This window comes from Oryx dammah, unplaced genomic scaffold (assembly GCF_014754425.2).
Source record: "Oryx dammah isolate SB20612 unplaced genomic scaffold, SCBI_Odam_1.1 HiC_scaffold_26, whole genome shotgun sequence".
Taxonomy (NCBI): Eukaryota; Metazoa; Chordata; class Mammalia; order Artiodactyla; family Bovidae; genus Oryx; species Oryx dammah.
In genome coordinates this window covers 29,693,071-29,719,236 of record NW_024070210.1, presented here as the reverse complement: position 1 = coordinate 29,719,236, position 26,166 = coordinate 29,693,071, and the positions used below count along the sequence as shown (strand labels likewise).

The window sequence follows — 26,166 nt, the reverse complement described above, 5'->3', positions numbered from 1 at the left end:
ACTGGCTGACTAATCCCCGAAGAAGTTGCTGAACTTTTTCCAAGTGCTGAAAAACCTAATTCTGTCTTAAAAATAGAGCTGTGCAATCTAAACCTTCATACATGTATTTTAAATGTTTAACAAAAAGGATAATTATTTTTGTAAACTAATGGTTTCTTAGGTCCAAACTCCAGTTGAAATCTCCAAACTCCAATTTGTCTTCTCTTTTGCTTTTTTTTGAGGAGTGCTGGGAAGAGTAGCCTATGAGAGAACAGGGTTTGTGGGAAGAGGGATTGATTTTTGTTATATATTTTTTTCAATTTCATGGTAGTGTTAATATCTCAGATATGTGAGAATAGGAAACTTTTTCTTCTGAACTACAATAATAGCTGTAGATAAAATAGAATCATCATGGTAAATCCAGCAGAGTCCTATCATGAGATTCTTTGGCTTGTCTGTGGCATGTTGACTAATCACTTTACCAAACCAGCTATAAAACTGAAATGAAAGTACAGGTCAGAGTGAAACAAACATTTTAAGTGTTTCTAGCCCTTCTAACTTTTTAGGTTCTATGTTACAGAAATTCTTTGTTTTCTTTGAATGCAACTGTGAAACTCAGCATTCAGAAACAATTTATTGTTTAAATGGTGATGAAAAAAGAATAATTCTGGGGAGTGCTCCTTTTGGTAGACCTTTCTTATTTTTCTTTGCTGTGGTGGATTTCTTCTTCACTTTGCTTCTCTGCACTTTCTCATAGTGTAACAGTTAATAGAGTAGATTTCTCAAGCCAGATGTGCTGTTTCCACCATCACTATCCTGGGCAGGTTAACTCACTGAGTCTCCATTTCCTCATCTGTGAAATAAAGAATATCTGCCTCACAGGTTTGTGGTGAAGAAATAAATGTAAGGGAGAAAGTAACCTGTAAATCACTTGGAATAGGCATCCTAAGCCCTCGCCCCAATGTTGCTCTTCTTGTAATTCTCCTCTTCCAGAAGAGCACTTTCCCCTTTTGTGTTTTTGACATCTCTCCCCCCAGCCTCCATGCTCCCAACTCGTGTGTTTCTCTTTATGATTAGATCAACCAGTATTAATGCCTTACCACTTGCTATTGCCTAATCAAATTTTACCCTATTTTAGTCTTTTCTTAATGTACAGTTGCTTCTCCTCATGGTTTGTATAAAATACTTTCAACTCCTGTGTTTTGATTAAGTTGACAGATTTTTATTTCCTTCCTAGGGCAGTTTCTATTAAATGAGTTCTATTAGTTAGGTTTAAAATGAGGGAGAAAAGAATAGCTATTTAGTTAATGTGGTGAAACTAAATGATTTATAATGGCTGAATACCTGTCACTAAGGTATGTCTTCTAGCCCTAATTCTGGCTTTGGCGGTATGGAGAACCACTTAACTCTAGCCATGGCTTTTGTGGATGACCCTGCTCCAGCTATTATTTAGAGGACAACATGGTGTGTGTTGTATTAGGAGTCCATGTTGTGTATTGATGTCAGCAAAAATCATTTACAAATGCTTGCTTATGACCTGTCTAAGTCCTTAAACACTTATGCTATTAATAGAACACATTGAGATGAAAGGTGTGGCAGGCAACTTTTGGAGCATTGCAGGCAGGATTCTTTACCAACTGAGCTATCAGGGAAGCCACTGGAAAAAACAATGGATACATAAGCATTCCTATTGATTTTATATTTTTGAAGCTTTTCCACTTTATTTTATTGAGCTGATTATTCTTTTTATGTAAATCTAATTAAGATGTATTCCTAACTTAATGTATATTTATAATATGTTAAGGTGCCAGTCCTTGCATGCAAGTTTACTTGTGGCTAGGAAAAAATAATCTACACAGTGAAAAAAGTGGTATCTTTCTTTGTTTCATCAGTGGAGTTTCCCCTCACATGAGCTCTGTGGTTTTGTAGCTCTTAAAACACCAGCATTCTCTAAGAAAGGAGCAATATTTTACACGTTTTGTTATATTTATATCTTGTATGCTGAGACTCTTTTGAGAGAAAAACATGTTTGATGAGTTCATATTTCTTGAAATATACATGATTCTCCAGACTGGAATCTAATGAAATAGGACTCCCATTTGAAAACGAAAGAGTTAAGGCTCCAACAGAGGATAAACGTGATCAAATGATTAGCCAGGGGCTAATAGAAATTCTGGGAAGAATGACAGATTGTATATTAGGAAGAAATAGGATCTCATATTCATTGAAGCTTTTTACAACTAAAGATCTAAAAGAAATAATAGAAAATTACTGAAAGAGATGAATGTCTGAAACCTTAGTAAAGCATGTGGTATTGGATTAATCCAAGCAAGAAAGACTGATGGACAGATAATAAATTACATTGTGTAGGAAGTCTGCATTCCTTGTTTTAAAGGTACTTTTGTCTTTTTTTTTCCTTGCAAGATATATTTAAGTAGCCCTAGGCCAGTTTCAGAAAATTCAGTTCATGATTTTCATCATCACACCATATGTGTATGATTCTTTGGAATAGATAAAGTATTACAAACAAAGACCCCCGAATTCTTGAGTGGAGAAGGTTAATCTAAACCTTCCTTCTGTTCTGTACCAAACTGGTAGCATTTTTCCATATGAGAATATGAATGACTTAGAATATCTTTCCAAATACAATTAATTGTGATGTCCCATAACTAACAAAGCATTTGAAGAAACATGCTGTACTTCTGCTGACTAAAAGGCTTTATTTCAACAGCTGTACTTCCGCTGGGAAAAAAGAAATGGTCATAAACTGCAAAGTGTGAATATGTGTATTTTCACTGAAGAGAAGTGACCATTAACTGCTCTAAATTTTACTTTGCCATAGGTACATGTTATTTTATTTTAAAAAAAAAATGAGAGTGTATGTGTTTATATGTGTAAGTATTGCCTATCTTCATATAAACTTATACACAAACTAGTATATAACCTTTTTTCCCCCAGGGTTGAGCAGTCATGCAGCACTGTAATAATTGTGAAGCTCAGCTACTTTTATATTTGTTGATTGAAATATATACATTCTTTTTTTTAAGCTCATTGAGCTTTTCAATCAGTTTTTCCTCAGATTTTTGCCATTCAGACTTGGCATTCATTTATGTTCTTGGTTTTTGTAGGTCCAAGGAGAAAGTGAAATGTTTCCTGAAATATAAATAAGTAATAAAGTTAACATGCACACAGAGTGCTCTCTATTCTTCATGGACATATTCTTGTTGGCTCTTTTTAAATATATACTTAATCTCTAGGGGAAACAGAGATTATTACTCTGTTAAACTGACTCCAAATCATCTGGGTTTCTGTACGTTACTTAAGCATTTAAACTCAAGTATTTACATATAAATGAGTTCTCTATTCTGTAACCATATGAAAACATTTCCCAGTGTGGGATGGAAGGTTTATAAGATGTGAGTTGTTTTTTTTTTTTTTATAGCTACACCAGAAATAGGATCATTATTAAAATGCTGTAAAAGCAGGTTATTTCTTGGATCCTGTCTGATAGAATGTGAGAAATAATGCTAACTTGGGGTTTTGTTTACATAATATAAAGGAGCCCTGTTAATAAAACAGAATAATAATTGTAAGTTTTGTCCCTTTAATGTGCTTAATAATTTCAGTTGAATCTTTTCTAATCTGTTTTGGAGAGCAATTTAAAATGTAACTCATTTTGCATTTTGCTATTGTTTTATAATAGCATGAGTCCAAAGTGTGTGTGGAAGGACAGTAGCAGAGAAAGAGAAGTGAGACTACTGGCGGGAGGTCTCTCTCTAATAAGCAAGAACGAATAATCAGATTTATTAGCTATACTTATTTATCTCTTATTTCTATATCAGTTGTTGTTAAACTAATCTCTAATGCCTTGTACTGGAAGATAGCATTAAGAGTTTTTGTCTAGCTTCATGGGAAGATCCCCTGGACTAGGAAATCACAACCCATTCCAGTAGTCTTGCCTGGAAAGTTTCCATGGACAGAGAAGCTTGGTGGGCTACAGCCCATGGGGTCACAAAGAGTCGGACACGAACGACTGAGCATGGACGTACGCATGCACACACACAAGCAAAATTTTGTTTAACCTTTCTCTTACCTAAATCTTTTGCCTTGAACTTGAAATGTAAACAAAAGATACCTAATGAGCTTACCAATTATTCTTCTCTACAAAGAATATTAATTATTTTTCTTTATTTATCTCCATTTCTGGTATATATCTTTCTTTGAGGACAGTGCAGTATGAATTAATCTTCCACATGCTGTCATAGCCCAAATCGGTATCTGTGTTTCTAAATAAGATTGTTCTGTAAATGGTTAAAAGTTATAGAATTCTAATAGGAACTCTTTTTATTCTGTCTGCAGCTATGTCATCTTATCTTTTAATCATTAAAACAGAACTTCCTGCTACTATTTCAGAATTTTTATCTGGAGACTACAGTGGGTAAGAAAAAGTATTTCACATTATATTCATTTATTTATTAATTCAATAAATATCTATTAAGCCCTTTTGGGAAATAAGGTAAATGTAGTTCCTGCCCTCAAGACACTTACAAAGTTATGCAGAGACAGTGGTCCTGGAGAAGGAACCCCTGCAGACTGTTCATGGTAACGATTATGTGCAGAACAATGGTCTGTGAACCCTCTGACAGGCCAGTGGCAATCCCTGCTTTCCATGGGGGCACGAAAGAGCAGGACAAGTATGCGCCAGCTCTTAGAGAAGAGTAGAGGAGAAATTTCTGGATATGAAAAATTGGTTGGAGGAGCCGGGAGGCTGAAAGCACTGACAGTAAAGGTCTTAAAGGAGGGGAGCAGATAATCCTGCTGTCACTTTTCAGCAAACCACAGTGATAAAGAGAAATCAGAATGATAAAGTTATAGTGTACTTGTATAAAATCCTGTTATAAAGCATTATTGGAAAAAAAATTGTTTCATTTCCTGTTTTTAACAATATTATATATAATACAAAACCATGTTATACTGCTCTTCTCCTTTATTTTTTTTTTATAAAAACACTGGGTTCTAAAGACTATTAACTCATCTTTTTTTATGAGGAAAAAACTCCAAATTAATTATAGTTTTCCTCTTAGTATATATAATATGAAATTTTGAGAAAAACAAACTTGAAAGAGCTAAATGAATCCTTTTAATTGTCATCAAATTAATTCATGTAATTTCTAAATCACAATGCCAAAACCCATCAGACTTTTTGATTTAAATGTTTGGTTGTTTTGCTCCAATATTTTGTTCCAACTTCTTCTGGGTTGCAGGGCAAGTTTTCAAAATTGAGTTTTAGCTTTTACAAGTTGGTTTCCATGAAAGAATTCTACTTAGACAACTACAAATACATATTTATAAGAAAAATATGATATAGTTTAGATATGAATAGGAACTATCAAGATAATGTGATTGATAAAAAGGTAAGGAGAAGTCCTTACTGACTTTTCATCATTGGAAGATGTGCTTTTGTATAGTACTTTACAGTTTAAAAAGTTTCCATATTCATTGTCACATCTGATACTTAGAACTACCTTGTTTTATTTGTAGCTTTATCTAGTTTTAAGTTTTATGCTCTTATTTTGATAAATAATTGCTAAATGACACACCTATGTAAAATTTGCTTTTACATTTGGTGTAAAAAATAATGAGGATAACTTCTATTACTCAAAAAATTCTATGCCATAAATTTCCATTATAATTTAGGGCTAAGCAACTCAAAGCAATAAGAGGTAAAATGAAGAATGTTAGGCTAAGAGTAAGGAAACATGTGTTCTATTCATTTCATATTCAGTAATCGCAGGAAATTAATTTAACTTCTTTGGCTGTATAACTTAATTTTGAGCCTGAGGTTTCTTTATCTGGCGTAATGATGGTACCGGTATTGCCTTCTTAACAAAGTTGTTGGGATGACCAAATATGATATTATACATATACATGGTTTTGTAAGCTGATAGCATAATGTAAATGTGGGAAATCAAGCAACTCCATAATGTTGTATGTCAGTTACAACTCAATTTTTAAAAAGAAATTGCAATAATAATAACTGTGTAAGGGTGGTTTTTCCCTATTTGCTCTAACTGCCAGAAAGGTCAAAGTCAAATTTGAATGTATGGCATTAACTGCGTTAATCTTAATAGTTGTCACATGTGTTCTCCTTTCTCTTGATCCTGAATTTGGTTAATTCTATCTACTTTTTTTATTTCATATGTCTTTGCGGAAAGAAGAGGGACAAAAATACATGTAAAGTTTTAGAAATAATTAAGGTAGTATGTGACAGAATTGCTATTAAAACTTAGGTCTTATTTCTTTAAAAGTGATTCTTTTACCATAGCGTCATTTTAAATCAGTTGTCATTTTCTTATTTTCTCTAATTTGTTTAAAGAAATAAATAAAAAGTAACTCCCATCTTATTCATATTAGTAGAAAATTGATCAGTTATTTTTACATCAGAAATGAATTTTTTAAACTGTATATACTTCAAAATACTGTGAACAGTTTGCAACATCTGTTACGATGTTTTAAAATTATTCATCTTGTTTTAAATGTAATATGTATTCACTTATTTTGGATTTCAAAGTTTTGAAAAGCATTAGTAAGTGACTTATTAATTGGTTAGAATGCAGATAAATCATGTCTTTAAAGTTTAATACTATGAAAAAAGTTTAATATTATGAAATAATTAAGAAATAAATGTTATGGTAATTGATTTGACTACCTAGCACAGTTTATTTCTAGGTAGAGTTACAGAGCAGTATTTCTTCTGTGAGATCAATATAATATTGATATACTTTTAGGTTTTGAGTTACAATAAATTGCAGTTAAGAATTTTCAGTTGTGCTTATGTTCTGTGTTATATGTAAGATTTGATGTACCTTTGTAAAAAATAAACCTTTATAAAGATGTTATCAAAAAGGAACTACTTTTATAATATTCTAATTTCAAAAATTATTATTAGAAGTCAGAAGCTATAATACTTGTACCAAATTTTTATGAGGCATCTATATTTTTCATAGAGTAACGTTTTTTAAAAATCTATGCCTGTTACAACTTGGAAGCTCTATGTTAACATTTAATGATCTTGTCAGCAGAATATGATTGACACAATTAAGTTGTCTTGCATTTGAGTTACATAATTGATATGGGATGTGAGTAAGATCCTAATTCAGAACATATGATACTCTTGTTCCATTCTGTTCGAGAATGAAATTAAAGCAACTTATAAATAAATCTGGTTTTCATTAAAATATGGGGGAAAATCTGCATGCCAAAGCATTTGCAATACAGCTAGGGATCTATACCATATATTTCATACTTGGAACAATTTTATCATATAGGATTAAATCCACAGATCACACGAGTTTTCTAGGAAGTGTAAAACGTTTTACTCTAATTCTTTTGGCTTGAAGAGAATGTATATTTAGATCACAGTAGGAAACAGGGGTTCTGTTAGATAACTCTTTTCTTCCTCTACTTAGGAAGAATTTCAAGGTTAGCATATTCTTCTAAAATCTTGATTTTTCAATTGTGCTTCTGCGATTTCTTTATACTGGCTTGCATTTCTCAAGCTGGAGTTTTATTTTGTAAAGTTTAGTCATTTCTGCTCCTTGGAAAATATCCATTGTCAAATACAATTCAGTCGACTGTGACATGCACATGAAATTTGAGCTAATTTTACTGTGCATTACTGTATTGCCTTGGTTGTTGACAAATGGTAAAGAAAAGCATTGTATTTATAATTGGCTGTGTTAACACAACTTAATAAAGATAAGAAATGACTAATATTGATCAGTAGCCAAACTAGGGATTGAGAAAATTTTTTAAGTTCTTTTTAATATCAGAAATTAAAAGTGTAATTATGAATCATAATTATCTTATGAAGAGGAGAGTGTAAAGAAATCACAATCTTAAGAAAAATGAGGCCATAAATTCAGAGTGACTATTCAAGAATAGAGAGTATTTCCATTGCTTCTGTTACTAAGATCGTCATTGTCCTTTTGCTGATTTTGTAGACCTATACAATGAAGTTGTTGAACCAGATGATCTCTGAGGTCCCTTCTAGCTCTAACATTCCATAACTCTGAGATTCCGAGTTACCACTGGGAGGAGGTGATCTTCAGACCCAAAGCTTTGGGCAATTGTGTGACTTCCATGGACATGAGTGAATTATGATCTGAAATAATGTAAAGTTATAAAGTATAATACATAATAGTAAATGTTATAGACTGCAGGGTTTCAAAGTGTTCCTAGGATTCTTAACACAGGAGAAAAGATCAGTGTGCTCCATAGCATTAACGTCCTCCCTTTGCCCAATTCTTGCCTGGTGACAGGAGGGACAGCAGAACAGATGGAATCTTCTTTGGTGTGCCTCTGGGCCTTTTTTTCTCCTGGTGCTGCAACTGTCTGAGTCTGTTTTGGGTCACAGAAGGAAAGAGATTTCAGGCATGGAGCCCTGGGCTTTTTGCCAGCTTTAGAAATTTAGTTGCCAGGTGTTCCTCGGTGAGGGATATTTTGAAGTTCTCATTTTCATGCATATTCAAGAGTGAGTAGAAGACAAATATGCCAGGAAGTGTCATGCAGTATTTGTAGTCTCCATGCTCTCTTGGAACCTCCTGCATACCAGGACTTGAGGGGCATGTGCAGATGTAGAGAGCACAGCTTCAGGCCCATTAGCTAGAAATACTTGTGTGCAGCATTTAGTGTCTGGCACGTGCATTTCCTAAAGGCATGAGTTAGGCTGGAGAAGGGCAAGCTATGATCATGGTGTTTCTCCAGCTGCTGCTCCTTCTCTTCTTCTGTTAAAGAAGAAGTTGTCAGCACCCAACAGTACCTTTTCAAGTTACATGAAAGAGGACTTCTTCATAAACTAAGGTGTAAAAGAGACACGGTGAATCATAAAGTTTGTCTTAGAACCCGTGGGTTGAAGCCAATTTAAAGGAAAACATTTTCTTTCTTTTTTAAAAAAATTGAGGTATTGGTGCTTGTGTTGGTGCTCAGTTGCTTCAGTCGTGTCCAACTCTTTGCGACCCCAAGGACCACAGCCTGCCAGGGCCCTCTGTCCATGGGGATTCTACTGACAAGAACACTGGAGTGGGTGGCCGTGCCCTCCTCAGGGGATCTTCCTGACCCAGGGATTGAACCCATGTCTCCTACCTCGCAGGCAGATTCTTTACTGCTGAGTCACTGGAGTTCACATGTACCATTGGCAACTGTATATTGTGTAAGTTTAAGGTATCCAGTGTATAAATTTGATACACATATATTGTGGTATGATTACCACTGTAGTGTTTAGCTGATACCTCCATTACCTCACATCATTTCTTTTTTGTGGTGAGAATATTTAAGATTCTGTCTCTTAGCAACTTCTAAGTATATAAAATAATTCTGTTAACTATAATCACATTATTTTGCATTAGATTCCCAGAACTTATTCATCCTCTAACTGCAAATTTGTACCATTTGACCAACATCTCCTGCATTCCCTTACCTACCAGCCCCTGCTAACCACCATTCTACTGTTTCTTAAATTCCACATATACATGATGTACAGTATTTGTCTTTTTCTGTCTGACATCTCTCTTAGCATAATGTCCTCAGTGTCCATCAGTGTTGTCACAAATGGCAACATATCTTTCTCATGGCTGAATAATATTCCAGTGTGTGTTTGTGTGTGTGTGTGTGTTTTATACCACATTTTCTTTATCCCTTCATCCACTGACAGACACTTAGCTTGTTTCCATATCTTGGCTACTGTGAATAATAGCCGATAAAGATGGGAGTGCAGGTATCTTTTTGATATCCTGTTTTCATTTTCTTTAAATATGTGCCCGGATATGGGATTGTTGGATCAGTCATGTGGTAGTTCTGCTTTTAATTTTTTGAGGAACTAACTTACTATTTTCCATAGTGGCTGAACCAATTCACATTCCTACCAAAAGTACACAAATCTTTCTTTTTCTCCACATCCCTGCCAATACTTGTTGTCTCTTGTCTTTTTGATGATATCCATACTAACAGGTGTGAGGTGATATTTCCTTGTGATTTTGATTTGTATTTCCCTGATTAGTGATGTTGGTCATCTTTTCATGTACCTGTTAACCATTCATATATCTTCTTTGGGAAAAACCTATCTATTTATTTACTTTGCCCATCTTAAAATTGGATTTGTTTTGATTTTTTGCTGTTGAATTGTAAGAGTTCTCTATATATTTTGAATATTAGCCCTTTATCAGATATATGATTTGGAAATATTTTCTCTCATTCTGTAGACTGCCTTTTCATTCTGGTAATTGTTTCTTTTATTGTACAGAACTTTTCATTTTTATATAGTTCCATTTACTTTTGCTTTTCTTGCTTGTGCCTTTGGTGTCATCTTAAAAAAAAATTGTTGCCAAGACCAATGTCAAGGAGCATTTTCTTTATGTTTTTTCCTATAAATTATATAGTTTCAGATTTTACATTTAAGTTTTTATTTCAAGTTAATTTTTGTGAGTGGTGTAAGTTAGTTTTCATTTTTCTGTATATGGCTATCCAATTTCCTCATTATAATTTTTTGAAAACACTCCCACTGAATATTCTTGAGTCCTTTCTCAAATATTATTTGACAGTATGTGGGGTGGGAGAGTATGCCTAGGCTCTATCGTCTGTTCTTTTGAACTATGTGTCTTTTTTTATACCAGCACTATACCGTTTTGATTACGAAAGCTTTGCAGTATACTTTGAAGTCAACTTTGTTTTCTTTCTCAGGATTGCTTTGGCTATTTGGAGCCTTTTGTAGTTCCGTACAAATTTGAGAATTTTTGTTCTATTTTGAGAAAAAAAAAACTGTCATTGGGACTTGATAGGGATTGCATTGACTATAGATAGCTTTGGATAGTTTGGACATTTTAACAATATTGACTGTTTTGATCCATGAACACAGACGGGATATCTTTCTAGTTGTTTTTGTCTTCAATTTCTTTCATTTAAGTTTGACTGTCTTTTACTTCTTTGGTTGAATATTTATAAGTATTTTATTGCTTTTATGCTATTGTGAGTGGGATACAGACCAGGAGCTGACTGTGGCTCAGACCATGAACACCTTATTGCAAAATTCAAACTGAAATTGAAGAAAATAGGGAAAACCACTAGACCATTCAGGTATGACCTAAATCAAATCCCTTACAATTATACAGTGGAAGTGATAGACGGAGTGTCTGAAGAACTATGGACGGAGGTTTGTGATTGTACAGGAGGCAGTGATCAAGACCATCCCCAAAAAAAGAAATGCAAAAAAGCAAAATGGCTGTCTGAAGAGGCCTTACAAATAGCTGAGGAAAGAAGAGAAGCTAAAGGCAAAGGAAAAAAGGGAAGATATAATTTGAATGCAGAGTTCCAAAGAATAGCAAGGAGAGATAAAAAAGCCTTCCTCAGTGATCAATGCAAAGATAGAGGAAAATAATAGAATGGGAAAGACCAGAGATCTCTTCAAGAAAATTAGACATACCAAGGGAACGTTTCATGCAAAGATGGGCATAATAAAGGACAGAAATGGTATGCACCTAACAGAAGCAGAAGATATTAAGAAAAGGTGGGAAGAATACACAGAAGAACTGTACAAAAAAGATCTTCACGACCCGGATAATCACAGTGGTGTGATCACTCATCTAGAGCCAGACATCCTGGAATGTGAAGTCAAGTGGGCCTTAGGAAGCATCACTAAGAACAAAGCTAGTGGAGGTGATGGAATTCCAGTGGAGCTATTTCAAATCCTGAAAGATGATGCTGTGAAAGTGCTGCACTCACTATGCCAGCAAATTGGAAAACTCAACATGACTGAACTGATTGTTTTATTTCTTTTTCAGATACTTGTTAGTTTATAAAAATACAACTGATTTCTGAGTGTTGTTTATGTATCATTCAGCTTTATAATATTTTTTGATTAGCTCTAACAGTATTTTTGGTTGAAGTCTTTAGAATTTTCTATATATTAGATCATATCTGCAAATAAAGACAGATTTACTTCTTATCTAATTTGGATGCCATTTATTTCTTTATCTTGCCTGATTGTTTTAGCTAGGACTTCCAGTACTATGTTGAATAAGAGTGGTGAGGGTAGGCATCCTGGTCTCATTCCTGACCTTAGAGGAAAAACATTAAGCCTTTCACTGTTGAGTATGATACTAGCTATGAGCTTGTTGTACATGGCCCTTATGTTGAGATTTCCTCCCTCTGTACTAAATTTGTTGAAGTTTTTTTTAAATCATAAATGAATATTGTGTTTTGTCACATGCTTTTTTGGCATCTATTTTTTAAATCATATTTTTAACATTTTTATAAAACATACTTTTTAACATTTTTATTATATGTTTTAATGTATTTGACCATGTGTTTTTTATCTTACATTCTGTTAATGTGCTATATCATGTTGACTGATTTTCATATGTTGATCCATCCTTGCATCCTATAGATAAATCTCACTTGATCATAATATATGATGCTTTTAATGTGCTGTTGGATTTGGTTTACTAATATTTTGTTGAGAATTTTTATAATATATTCACCAGGGATATTGGTCTGTAAGTTTTGTTTTTTGTAATGTTCTTATGTGGCTTTGATAGTAGGGCATGCTCACCTTAGAAAATGAGTTTGGAACTGTTCTCTCCTGTCCAATTTTGGGAAGAGTTTGAGGAGCACTGGCATTAGTTTTTCTCTAAATGTTTGGTGGGATTCACCAGTGAAACCGTCTGGTCCTGGGCTTTTCTTTGTTGGTAGGTTTTTTATTACTGGTACAGTGACATTACTCATTATTGGTCTGTTTATATTTTTTAGTTCTTCATGATTCAGTCTTGGTACACTGTATGTTTCTAGGAATTTGTCCATTTTCTTAATTTAACATGGCAGTGGGAGACTTTGGCTATCTGGTAGTGAAAGGATACATTGTAGTCAACTGGAAATTCAGAGAACATCCAATAAACGACTTAAAAGAGTAATACCTGTTATCTTTGATGCTCCCAGCTCTCATATTAGCATGAATTTTACTTTGTTACCATTTTGATGTGCACATGCATATATTTCAGAGTAAAAATGATAGCTACTTTACAGAAAATTTAGAAGACAAAGCAAATAAAAATTATACATAATACCATCTCTTACCTAATCCCTGCTATCATTTTATTTCCTTTGAATTTTTCCCCCAAAACATTTTTAAAACATAGTTAATAATCATTACTTTGTATTTTTATCATTAGTATTTTCTGTTTTTAGTAAACTTTTTTTAAAAAAAATAAAAGCTGTTTAACATTTCATTGAGTATGCTGTTTTTGACAAACATTTTCTATTGTTGGTAATATAAGATTTCCCTCAACTTTTTAATATTATGATAATGTTATACTCACAGTGTCATGCACATAAAATTCTTTATATCTTAGATTATTCTCTCAGAGTAGATTACCACACATTATCAGTATTTTTCCAGAAGATAGTGCTAATTGACAAGATCACTAACATTGTGTGAAGGGCCAATTATTCACATCCTTGAATATTATTTTTAAAATATTTTTACTCAATCTCAATAGCCTTATTAGTTATTTCTTTAATTAACATCAGAGATTGGATTTTTCCTCATGTGTATTTACTAGTTGCACTTCTTTTATGAATTGCTTAATTATTATATACCAAAGAGAAGTCTTTACTATTAAATTCTTAGGGAATTAAGTCTGATTTTTAAAAATTTCAACACATGTATTTTTATATTGAAACTTTAAAACCTTGTATATGCCACCACTACACAAAATAAAGATTTTTCAGTGCTGCTACATAGAAATATCTGCTTTTGGTATTTTAAGTATATCTTTCTGACTTTTTTAAAACTGTGCATCCATTTTTTTAAAATAATCAAATACACCATCACACATTTACCTACCTTTTCTCATTCAGTACTCTATTACCTTTATATGAAAAATGTAATATGTTTTCTCCTAGTAATTCATGCCCTTTCCTGAAAAATTTAAAAATATGTGAAACCACTGTATAAGAAGAAAAATTATCCATCATTCTACCATGCAGGTATAATGGTTATAAATATAGTTCCTTTCCATTTTTAATGAATCTTTATATTCCCTCAAACTTGTTATCATATTAAATATATTTATGATATATTCAATATATTACTTTATTATAAAATATGTCAAGGTGGTTTTAGTTGCTCTGTACCTAAAGTAGAACTTTTTCCCCTAATAGGTCTTGGTATCTTGATGGAGACACACTACTAATAATCATTTGTGTTGGCATTGTATTCCCTCTTGCACTTCTTCCTAAAATAGGTAAGTCTTTAGAGAAGAGGATGTTATTTGTTTATAAGAAAAGAGAAACAAGAAATAATGCTAAGGGGCTTTTAAATTTCACAGTTCCACAGTTTTATCAGAAGGTGATTGTGAATAATTTTGAACTTGGATTTATTTTAGATTGTTCGGCCTTCAGCCCTGCCTAGTTAACCTATTACTTGGTTTGCAGTAGTATTTTGTCTGCCCCACTAAAATAAAATCTTTACAGCAGAACATTAAAGAGCAGCCTTTCCTTACAGTGTGCCATTAGTGGTAAGCCAGTTCCAATTCTGCTGTACAGAGCTACATAAATGATCTGTGACAGATAGTTGGAATGTTGTTATTCTCAGCCCTAAGCCCCAGATACCAAGCACTGTAATAAAAAACATACCCAAGATGTATAGCTTTAGCTGTATGTTAGGATCACTTTCCTTATAAATTGCTTTTTATTTTACTGTTATTTTACAGGCTTTCTTGGCTACACAAGTAGTTTATCATTTTTCTTTATGGTGTTCTTTGCTCTTGTGGTAAGTTTAAAATATACTATATTACTTATCTCCTCACTAAAATTGAAATCATTGCGTTAATGTTCTTTTTTCCTCTTTACTCCGTTTTTTTATTGAAAAGGTACCCATTTTATTTCAGTGTGTTATTAAAAGCACTTTTATTCTGCAAAACTGTTTCCTTCATAGTATCTATTTTGAAGAAGCTTAGCAAGAATAGCATTCCAGGTTCAGCTTCTCTTGTGGTTAACTAGAGAGAAGAGCACACCAGTTCTGTTAAAACCTTGGAATATAATTATTTGAGTAAATCTAAGTATTCATTTATTTCTGTACAAGATTGTGTATGTATGTTTATGTTTTGGGGGTTCTCAAGCATAAGAATCAGGCTGGTTCTAAGCTGTAAAATCAATTTGAATCCTAATCATCTTAATTTTAAAACTTAGTTCCATTAATGAAACCAGAGCTTCAGGGGTTTACCCACTGAAGAGATCTAGTAAGAATTGGAGTGCCTGAATTCTCTCGCATCTACTTTATTAAGCATTGGTTAAGCTCTCATGAAGCTGACTACACAGAAATACTGTTTTTCACATGTGGAATTTTTTTTTAATTAGCTCATTTTAATTATAGGAAAGATCTCTCTCAGATGGTAAACTTATTTATAAAATAATTTCATATGAAGATAAAAGAGAATTTAAATTTCTGATTTCCTTTTAATTCTTCTAAAACAGATTTCAATATTCCAAAGACTGTATCTTTGTGTGAAACTCGGGGGGAAAGATCCTTTTTCTTTTTGCTTAGCAGCTTATTCCACAGTCAATATCTGTCCAACCTTAAGTAGGATTAAACATTTTAAACTTTCCAAAATACATGCCTAAATGGCTTGATTAAACTCTTAAAATCATAAGCTAATTTAAACTCTCCTGTGTTATTGAGAAATGAATGAAAGAAACGTGCCATCCAAAAGAGCAAGACAACACATCATTAGTTAAACCATATGATAGAAACAGATTTCAAGCTGTCAAAACAATCTAGGATGCATATAACTTAGGCTAAACTATCTTCTGGGATACAAGGATAAAATAACTTTAGATTATTTAAATGAAGTGAAAGTGACCCTGGTTTCAGTGTACAGGAATATTTATTTAATGAGTGCTCTTAAAACTAAAAATACTTGACAGTGTTTCCATTTAACCATTTGTTGAACTTACCAACATTAGAATCATTGCCCTCCCTCCACAAATTGTCTGACTTGTATCTTGTAAGTGAATTGAACATACACTTATTTAAAAGATCTTTTTCCTTCTGTCTTATTGAGATGTAATTGACATACAGTGCTGTCTAAGTTTAAGGTGTGCAGCACGATGACTTAACTTACATATATTGTGAAATGATTACTGCAGTGTTTACTTAACATCCATAAGCACACTTCTTAGGTATCACATGAAGAGGAGAGCAAAAGCTATTTCCATCATAATTTGATTGTTGAAAAGCATCTACGTGGTTAAGAGTGGCCTGTATTTGCAAATGAACATACAGATATTAAAGAAAATCAGTATACATAACATTGAATATTTTCTTCACAGATAATTGACCACCCAAATGTAGGAGTAATTTGGTTTTTATAGCCAACAGTTTGAAGCAGGTAAAAGATATTGATACGACACATCTATTGTAATTTTCACAGTATTCATTTCTGTCATGGCAGGTACTCTTTAATTCAATGCACATTTCTCCTGTAGCTGTCATATGGAAATAATACCCTTATTCTACATTTATTATCCTACTTTACAAACCATCTGCTCAGATTTTTACCTTTTAGCACAATTTAAATTTGGTCTATTATGAGGCAGTGAAGACACGCTATATCCTTCTTTCTTAATTCTCTTTTAATTGGCATGTAGGCATACCTCAGAGATATTGTAGGTTCAGTTCTAGACCATTGCAATAAACCGAGTCACACACATCTTTTCTGAGTATGTACAGAAGTTATGTTTACACTGTACTGTAGTCTATTAAATGTACAGTAGTTCTTGCCTGGAGAATACCAGGGACGGGGGAGCCTGGTAGGCTGTCGTCTCTGGGGTCGCACAGTTGGACACGACTGAAGCGACTTAGCAGCAGCAGCAGCAGCAGCAGCAGCATTATGTCTAAGAAAAAAATGTACATACGTTAATTTTAAAATACTTTATTGCTTACTCAGCTGTAGTCAGTGACTTAAGTCTCTCAGTTGTGTCTGACTCTTTGCGACCCCATGGACTGCAGCATGTCAGGCTTCCCTGTCCCTCACCAACTCCTGGAGTTTACTCAAACTCATGTCCATTGAGTCAGTGATGCCATCCAACCATCTTATATTCTGTTGTCCCCTTCTCTTCCTGCCTTCAATCTTTCCCAGCATCAGGGTCTTTTCCAATGAGTCCATTCTTTGCATCAGGGGGCCAGAGGATTGGAGTTTCAGCTTCAGCATCAGTCCTTCTAATGAATATTTAGGGCTGATTTCCTTTAGGATGGACTGGTTGGATCTCCTTGCAGTCCAAGGGACTCTCAAGAGTTTTCTCCAACACTACAGTTTAAAAGCATTAATTCTTCGGCATTCAGCTTTCTTTTATATTCCAACTCTCACATCCATACGTGACTACTGGAAAAACCATAGCTTTGACTCGACAGACCTTTGTTAGCAAAGTAATGTCGCTGCTTTTTAATATGCTGTCTAGGTTAGTCATAGCTTTTCTTCCAAGGAGTAAGCGCCTTTTAATTTCATGGCTGCAGTCACCATCTACAGTGATTTTGGAGCCCAAGAAAATAAAGTCTCTCGCTGTTTCCATTGTTTCCCCATCTATTTGCCATGAAGTGATGGGACCAGATGCCATGATCTTAGTTTTCTGAGTGTTGAGCTTTAAGCCAACTTTTTCACTCTCCTCTTTCACTTTCATCAAGAGGCTCTTTAGTTCTTCTTCACTTTCTGCCATAAGGGTGGTGTCATCTGCATATCTGAGGTTATTGATATTTCTCCTGGCAATCTTGATTCCAGCTTGTGCTTCATCCAGCCTGGCATTTCTCATGTTATACTCTGCATATAAGTTAAATAAGCAGGGTGACAATTTACAGCCTTGATGTACTCCTTTCCCAATTTGGAACCAGTCTGTTGTTCCATGTCCAGTTCTAACTGTTGCTTTTTGGCCTGCATACAGATTTCTCAGGAGGCAGGTACAGTGGTCTGGTATGGTATCTCTTTCAGACTTTTCCGCATTTTGTTGTGATCCACACAGTCAAAGACTTTGGTGTAGTCAATAAAGCAGAAGTAGATGTTTTAAGTACTCAGCCTTAAAAAGGAATGAAATAATGCCATTTGCCCCAACATGGATGAATCTAGAGATTATTAAGTGAAGTAAGTCAGAAAGAAAAAGACAAAGATCGTATGCTATCACTTACATATGAAATCTTAAAAAATGATACACAGGAACTTATTTACAAAACAAACAGACTCACAGATACAGAAAGCAAATTTAGGATTACCAAAAGGGAGAGAAAGTGAGGATAAATTATGAGTTTGGGATTAGCATATACACACTGCTATATATAAAATGGATAAATGACAAGGACCTACTGTATAACACAGGGAACTATATTCAATATCTTGTAATAACCTAATGGAAAAGAAAAAGATATTACTAAAAAACGCTATCACCTGAGTCTTTAGCACGTTGTAATTTGTTTTAGCTAGTGAAAAGTCTTCCCTTGATTAGGGTGGTGGTTGCTGAAGGTTGGAGTGGCTGTGGCAATTACTTAAGATAACAATGAAGTTTGATGCATACATTGACTCTTGTTTTCATAAATGATTTCTCTGTAGCATGCAATGATTTTTCTGTTTGATAGCATTTTACCTGCAGTAGAACGTCTTTCAAAGTTGTAGTCAGTCCTTTCAAATTCTGCCATAAGCTTTATCAATTAAGTTTATGTAATATTCTAAATCCTTTGTATTCATTTCAGCAATCTTCATAGCATCTTCACCAGGAGTAGATTCCATCTCAAGAAACCACTTTCTTTTCTCATCCATAAAAAGCACTCTGAATCCATTCAGTTGTGTTGTGAGATTGCAGCAATTCAGTCACTTCTTCAGACTCCACTTCTAATTCTAATTCTTTTGCTCTTTCCACCATGTCTGTAATGACTTCCTCTGCTGAAATCAGAGTCATCCATGAAGGCTGGAATCAGCTTCTTCCAAACTTCTGTTAATGTTGATATTTTGACCTCTTCCTGTGAATCACAGATACTTTGATTTCATCTAGAATGGTGAATCCTTTCCAGAAGATTTTCAATTTACTTTGCTCAGATACATCAGAGGAATCACATCTCTGGCACCTACAGCCTCAGGAAATTGTTTCTTAAATAATGAGACTTGAAAGTCAATATTACTCCTGAAGTCATGGACTGCAAAATGGATGTTATGTTAACTGACATGAAAACAACAGGAATCTTGTTGCACATCTCCATCAGAGCGCTTGGGTGACCAGGTGCATTGTCAATGAGCAGCAGTATTTTGAAAGGGGTCTTTTTTTTTATTAGTAGGTCTCAACAATGGGCTTAAAATAATAAAGAGATGTATTGTCATCCAGGCTTTGTTGTTCCATCTATAGAGCACAGGCAGAGTATAGATTTAGCATAATTCTTAAGGGCCCTAGGTTTTATGAAATGGTAAAATAGCATTGTGCTATTCAACTTAAAATCACCAGCTGCATTAACCCCTAACAAGAGAGTCAGCTTGTCCTTTGAAACTTTGAAACCAATCATTGACTTCTCTCCAACTATGAAAGTCCTAGATCGCATCTTCTTCCAACAGAAGGCTCTTTGGTCTACACTGAAGATCTATTGTTCATTAATCACATTCATTAATGATCTTAGCTGGATCTTCTGGATAAATTGCTGCAGCTTCTACATCAGCACTTGTTGCTTCACTTTGGACTTCTACGTCATAGAGATGGCTTTTTTCCTTAAACTTCACAAACCAGCCTCTACTGGCTTCAGACTTTTCTTCTGCAGCTTCCTCACTTCTCTCCCTTCGTAGAATTGAAGAGAGTGGGGCCCTTGCTCTGGATTTGGCTTTGACTTAAGGAAATGTTGTGGCCGTTTTGATCTCTATCCAGATCGTTAAAACTTTCTCCATATCAGCAATAAGACTGTTTCACTTTTTTTTTTTTTTAATAATTCGTGTAGTCACTGGAGTAACACTTTTCATTTCCTTCAGAAACTTTTTCTTTGCATCCACCACTTGGCTAACAGTTTGGTACAAGAGTGCTTTCGGCCTATCTCAGTTTTGCACATGCCTTCCTCACTGCACGTAATCATTTCTAGCTTTTGATTTAAAGTGAGGGATGGGCAACCCTTCCTTTCACTTAAACAGAGGCTATTGTAGGCTTATAAATTGGCCTAATTTCAATATTTTTGTGTCTCAGAGAATAGAGAGACCCAAGGAGAGGGCGAGAGATGGGAACTGCCAGTCAATGAAGCAGTCAGAACATACACAACATTTATGGATTGTTTGCCATCTTACATGGGCATAGTTCATGGAACCCCAAAACAGTTACAATAGTTACATCAAAGATCACTGAGCACAGATCATTGATCACTATCACAAATATGATTGTAATGAAAAAGTCTGAAATATTGTGAGAATTACCAAAATGTGACACAGAGACATGATGTGAGCAAATGCTCTTGGGAAAATGGTGTCAATAGCCTTGTTTGACACAGGGTTGCCATGAACCTTCAATCCCAAAGAAACACAGTATTTGTGAAGTTCAGTAAACTAAAACCAATCAAATGACTTATGCTTGAATTTATTATAGACTCTTTTAAGTGTTAGTTTTAAAATACATAGTGATTAAGGAAAGGAAACATGTATCTATTAACCCCAGTTTTTTTGAAGGATTCCAATTTTATTATTATTTTAATATTAAACATTAAATATTATTAATATTTAATAATAACATTATTAATCCCAATAATATTAGGGTTTTTTTCCATTGTACCTTTTTTCATTAATTATTTTTATCACTATGCTGTGCTTAGTTGCTCAGTCGTGTCTGTTTGCAACCCTAGAGCAGCCTGCTGGGCTTCTCTGTCCATGGGGATTCTCCAGGCAAGAATACTGGAGTGGGTTGCCGTGCCTTCCTCCAGGGGATCTTCCCAACCCAGAGATCGAACCCAGGTTTCCCGCTTTTCAGGCAGATTCTTTACCAGCTGAACCACCAAGGAAGCCCAAGAATACTGGAGTGGGTAGCCTATCCCTTCTCCAGGGGATCTTCCTGACCCAGAAATCGAACCAGAGTTTCCTGTATTGCAGGCAGATTCTTTACCACCTGAGCTACCAGGAAAGCCCCATTTTTATCAATCAGTTTAGATTAGTCACTCAGTCATGTCCGACTCTTTGCGACCCCATGGACTGCAGCACACCAGGCTTCCCCATCCATCACCAACTCCCACAGCTTGCTCAAACTCATGTCCATTGAGTCGGTGATGCCATCCAACCATCTCATCCTCTGTTGTCCCCTTCTCCTCCTGCCTTCAGTCTTTTCCAGCATCAAGGTCTTTTCCAATGAGTCACTTCTTTGCATCAGGGGGCCAAACTATTGGAGCTTCAGCATCAGTCCTTCCAATGAATATTCAGGACTGATTTCCTTTAGGATTGACTGGTTTGATCTCCTTGCAGTCCAAGGGACTCCAAGAATCTTCACCAACACCACAGTTCAAAAGCATCAATTCTTCAGCACTCAGCTTTCTTTATGGTCCAACTCTCACATCCATACATGACTACTGGGAAAACCATACCTTTGACTATATCGACCTTTGTCAGTAACGTCTCTGCTTTTTAATATGTTGCCTAGGTTCGTCATAGCTTTTCTTCCAAGAAGCAAGCATCTTTTAATTTCATGGCTGCAGTCACCATCTGCAGTGATTTTGGAGCCCAAGAAAGTATCGATATGTGTTTGTAAATCTGTGTAGCATTTATTATTAAAATTTTTAAAATTGGCCCATAAAACTATTATTTGCTTAAATTATGCTCTCCAACAACGCAAACCAAAACCTACACTCTCATCTATTGTCCCACATCCTTGAAAAAAAAAGTGAAAGCTTTAGTCACTCAGTTGTGTCCAGCTCTTTACCACCCTGTGGACTATAGCCCGCCGGACTCCTCTGTCCATGAAATTCTCCAGGCAAGAATACTGGAATGAGTAGCCATTCATCTTCCCAACCCAAGGATCAAACCCAGGTCTCCTGCATTGCAGGCAAATTCTTTACTGTCTGAGCCACCAGGGAAGCTAAGATATTTATTTTGCTTAAAATTTTTTGACATAAATTTTTGCTCCAGCTGAAATATCTAAAAATTTAAAAATAAAGTTTGTTGTAACAGTGGCTCAGCGTGATGGTATCTTTTTTGCTTCATTTTTTAACACAAATTTACATTGTTTCTAAAAGTGCTGTCTTGAGACAGAATAATACCAGATTAGTATTCTAATACTAATATTAGAACTAACATTTTAATAAATCAATAATGAAAATAGAGAGCCATCTGAATGGATTTTTGTTAGGTTTGGCTTTTCTTCTTCCGTGCAGTATGTTAGTCATCAAAATTGTGGTAGTTTAACTAGGATACTACTTGTAAGGATCAGTCCATCTAGTTGGGAAAATCAGGTAAATTTATTAGAAAAAAAGAGAATAACATAGTTAATACATAGGTAAATGTTGATATATCTGCTTCAGAATAGGAATTAGAAGAGTTGAGAAGAGAGAATGATCACCAACAGCTAGAGTAAAGAAGGATGTGGAGGGAAGTAAAATTTGAGCTGAGCCTTGAAAGATGGGAAGGTCTTGGAGCAGAGAGAAGGAAAGGCCTTCTGTGCAAGCGAGCAAGTGTTTCTGATGCTTAACCTTTTTTCTCTTTGTCTTTCTGTCTAACCCCTGGGTGGATCGTCTTACTGTGCTCTGCTTTCAGCCTGAGTAAGGACCTCCTGTTACCCTTTGTTATGAGGTATCTCCCATGCCTGTCCTGTACTTCTGCTTTCTAGGACATCACTTCTGTCTCCCCCCAGGCTTGGGCTTGAGGTGGGTCTCTGCAGAGAAATAAGCTCTAGTAACTGAATTGTATGTTAAGGTAAATTCAGGCTGCTAATGATATTTTCTACACTTGATCTTAGCCAGAAGGCTGAGAAGCGGTATTTTCTTATTAACAAAAAATAATAATTACATTGCATTTTGGAGCATTGTTTTGACGTATTTGGATTTGCAAGTCTGGTGACAACAGCTGATAAAATGAAGTGGCTTACATACTGACCTTTATCAATGTATCTGGTACATGATCAGTAAATGGTTGTTGCTATGCCTCCACTAGTAGTGAGGAGGAAATGTGAGATGCTGGGTTTGGAGCAGGGCTGAAGAGAGAGACCAGCAACAACCTTCTACCCGACCCCATCCTCACCCATTTTGGGGAAACATATCAGAAAAAAATGGTGAAATTGTTGCTTTTGATTTTTTTCCTCCTAGTAAATTGTCTATTTAGTTTTATTTCATATTAAAAACTTAGCCTAGAAATGTCAAATCAACTTGCTCAATTATCATTATAGTTCTTTTTTTTCCCCCCCTTTGGTGAGTTTTAAATAAGAGTAACTTTTCAGTTCACTCATTAACTTAATCCTGAAAGTATATTTTTTTCAGTTTATCACTATATAAAAATTTGATTGAATTAGTTAAAATCCAAAACTAGATAGATAGCAAATAGGAGTAGTGTATACTTACTTGTCTGCTGCAAAGGACAGATGGCTTCCTTTATTCCCCCTTGCCCTTTTGTTTGCTGGGTTTCAGCCCAGAGCAAGAATTTACAGAATAATGATGTGCCCTGAAACAACTACAACAATGGTGATGCTGGCACAACTCAACTGTAGGTCTAGGAACAGGATGCCCACAGTTAAGAGTAAAATCCTAACCATTTTCACTGATTGTTTCTGGTAAGTAGCATTCTCCTGGATTTCTTTCAATTTTTAAAAAAATTCATTTTATCATCTGTAGTTCCTTAGCTTTGTGCTTTTATTCTTTGCCAGATTCATCCACATGCAACAAAATAATATAAGTCTGAGAACAATGAGGAAAAACAGTGCTCATGCATCAGCCATCCCTCCCCCTTTGCATCTGCCTGTGGTCATTTCTAAAACTGCTATTAATATTTCTCTATCTGCTACTGATGCCAGGTCCACAAATAGCCGTATAGGGGAACATCATGTTCCCATTCTGAGCTGCATTTTCTTTTCATGCCTTGATACTATTGGAGTTTTTAAAGCTGACATGAGAGTATTCTCAGTGTTCAGTGGGGGAGATCTCCACTAAATAGATACACAGCAACCCCCCCTCCCCCACTATAGGGCACATGTCAAATGATGACCCCATTCTAACCAGGGAAAATCCCATAAATAAAATATCTTCTGTTTGCATATTATTTGTAATAATGTTAAGATTAATTGAAAAAAAAATGCTGACCTATTTGAAATCAATTTCTTGTCATGAGATTTGTAAGAAATAATCTGATTCTACTTATTTTTACAGGTAATAATTAAAAAATGGTCCATCCCTTGTCCTCTGACATTAAATTATGTAGAACAGTATTTCCAGGTAATAGTTTGTTTCTTGCTTTTTGTTTTATTTTAAGCTAAAATTTTTTGACTAATAATGGTTTTTTCCAAGTTAATTTTAAAAGTATGGTTATATTGCATTTTGGAACTTTGTTTTGAAATATTTTTATTTGAAAGACCAATAATAATAAATTCATCTCTCTTTCTCTCTTTTTTTTTCCCCGAAGTGTTCTAACTTTTAATAACTGTTGGTTTCTCTCTTTCCCCTCAATCCTCTTAAACAGATTTCAAATGCTACAGATGATTGTAAACCAAAGCTCTTTCATTTCTCCAAAGAGGTGTGTAAGTTATTAACAGATACTTTCAGTTGATTTTTCACATTTCAAGTTTTAAGAGATTTGTGTAACAGAGTCTCTTAGGTCTTTGTACCTGTACCTAATTAATTTTCATGAAAGTGCTAAGTATAGGGTTGCTTACCAGAAGAATAATATTATTTAACACAGGGTGGCCCATTATGAAACAGCCACCTTTTTTTTTTTTTTTGGCATGCCTTTAAATGGAGCCTGTTTTAAATGGGCCACTGCCTAAAAGAACAGATTTACCGAATGTCTGGTCTGGCCAATAAGGTCCTCTGTGGATACAGACTTCCTGTTGCCCTCTGGACTTGTAAACCTAAATAGCCAATTATATCAAAAACTCCTCCCCTGTGAGTAGAACCTTGGTCTGTGGCTAAACAGCCTCATGATTGGACCAGCAATTGAGCACTGACAATATGTCTTCTGGCTGACATTCCAAAGTTAAAATTTGTGATGCCTATAGCAGAAGCTGAAAGACCAAGTCCCCTTGCCTTCTCCGAGAGCCCTAAGATACTGGAAATGCCTGCAAAAGCCCCTGAACATCCGCAGAGGAGACAGGAAACTGTGATCAGGATGATTTCTACTTTAACTGTTCTAGAAGAGCTCCATGTCTTCCCTGTTGCTACAGGCTTCTTCATGTACAGTTTTTGATTCTCTAAAGTGGAGGTCCCAGATGCTAGAATACCCTCCACTCATGTACCACTCTATTAGTATAGCATTTTAGTGTGATAACTCCTCCATGCAAAATTCTCCTTTTTATTCCCCAGGTTTTTTGTTTTTGTTTTTTTGGGGGGCTGTGCTTCATGGCTTGCGGGATCTCAGTTCCCTGACCATGGATTGAACCCAGGCCACGGCAGTAAAAGCCCAGAATCCTAACCACTAGGCCATCAGGGGACTCCCTTACTCCCCAGTTTTAAAATGAGAAATGTCTGTCTGGCCCCACAAGGGAGATTACCACATCTTTTGCATAGTAATGGCTTCCATGTGCCTTAAAGATTTAGGTGGGGTAATTAATAAGTCAGAAAACTGAGAAATATATGAAAGAAAGTTTGTGAATTGAACACTCATTCCCCTAATTTAGCCTTGGGAAATATTCCAGCTTTTCTTCCTCCCAGCTCTCTTTAGATATTTTAGGGGGAGGTCTTGTGTCTGAAGATAGGTCTTCAGTCATTTGGAACTTCTTGTGCTAAAGAGCCTTAAATTAGTTAAGGAGAAATTTTTTGGAGTAGAAAAGAGAAAGTAAATCATTACCATCCACTTGTAAAGAACAGTATTTTCACTTAGATGGTAACTTTTGTTTGTTTTGTAACTTTCTCTGGTTCTTAATTATTCTAAATTTAAAAACAGCAACAACTTGTGATCATACATTCCAGTGGATCACCAAGAATTTGTTGGTCTAGACTAAATCATGTTAAAT

At 35.1% G+C, this 26,166-nt stretch overlaps 1 protein-coding gene across 2 annotated transcripts in view; it reads left to right on the top strand.

Moving 5' to 3' along the window:
- Positions 1 to 26,166, top strand: part of SLC38A6 (solute carrier family 38 member 6) — a 68,833-nt gene that overhangs the window by 32,231 nt on the left and 10,436 nt on the right. Inside the window, exons 7-11 of one of the 2 annotated variants that reach the window (XR_005718672.1) lie at positions 14,191 to 14,273; positions 14,742 to 14,800; positions 22,767 to 22,876; positions 24,368 to 24,433; positions 24,678 to 24,731. Coding sequence is in view for 1 of the 2 variants with exons in the window: in XM_040226318.1 (XP_040082252.1) it covers positions 4,339 to 4,417; positions 14,191 to 14,273; positions 14,742 to 14,800; positions 24,368 to 24,433; positions 24,678 to 24,731 (341 nt within the window). In the remaining variant the exon portion in view is untranslated. Of the gene's footprint in view, positions 1 to 4,338; positions 4,418 to 14,190; positions 14,274 to 14,741; positions 14,801 to 22,766; positions 22,877 to 24,367; positions 24,434 to 24,677; positions 24,732 to 26,166 lie in introns of both variants that reach the window. The other variant, XM_040226318.1, reaches the window with a different exon arrangement.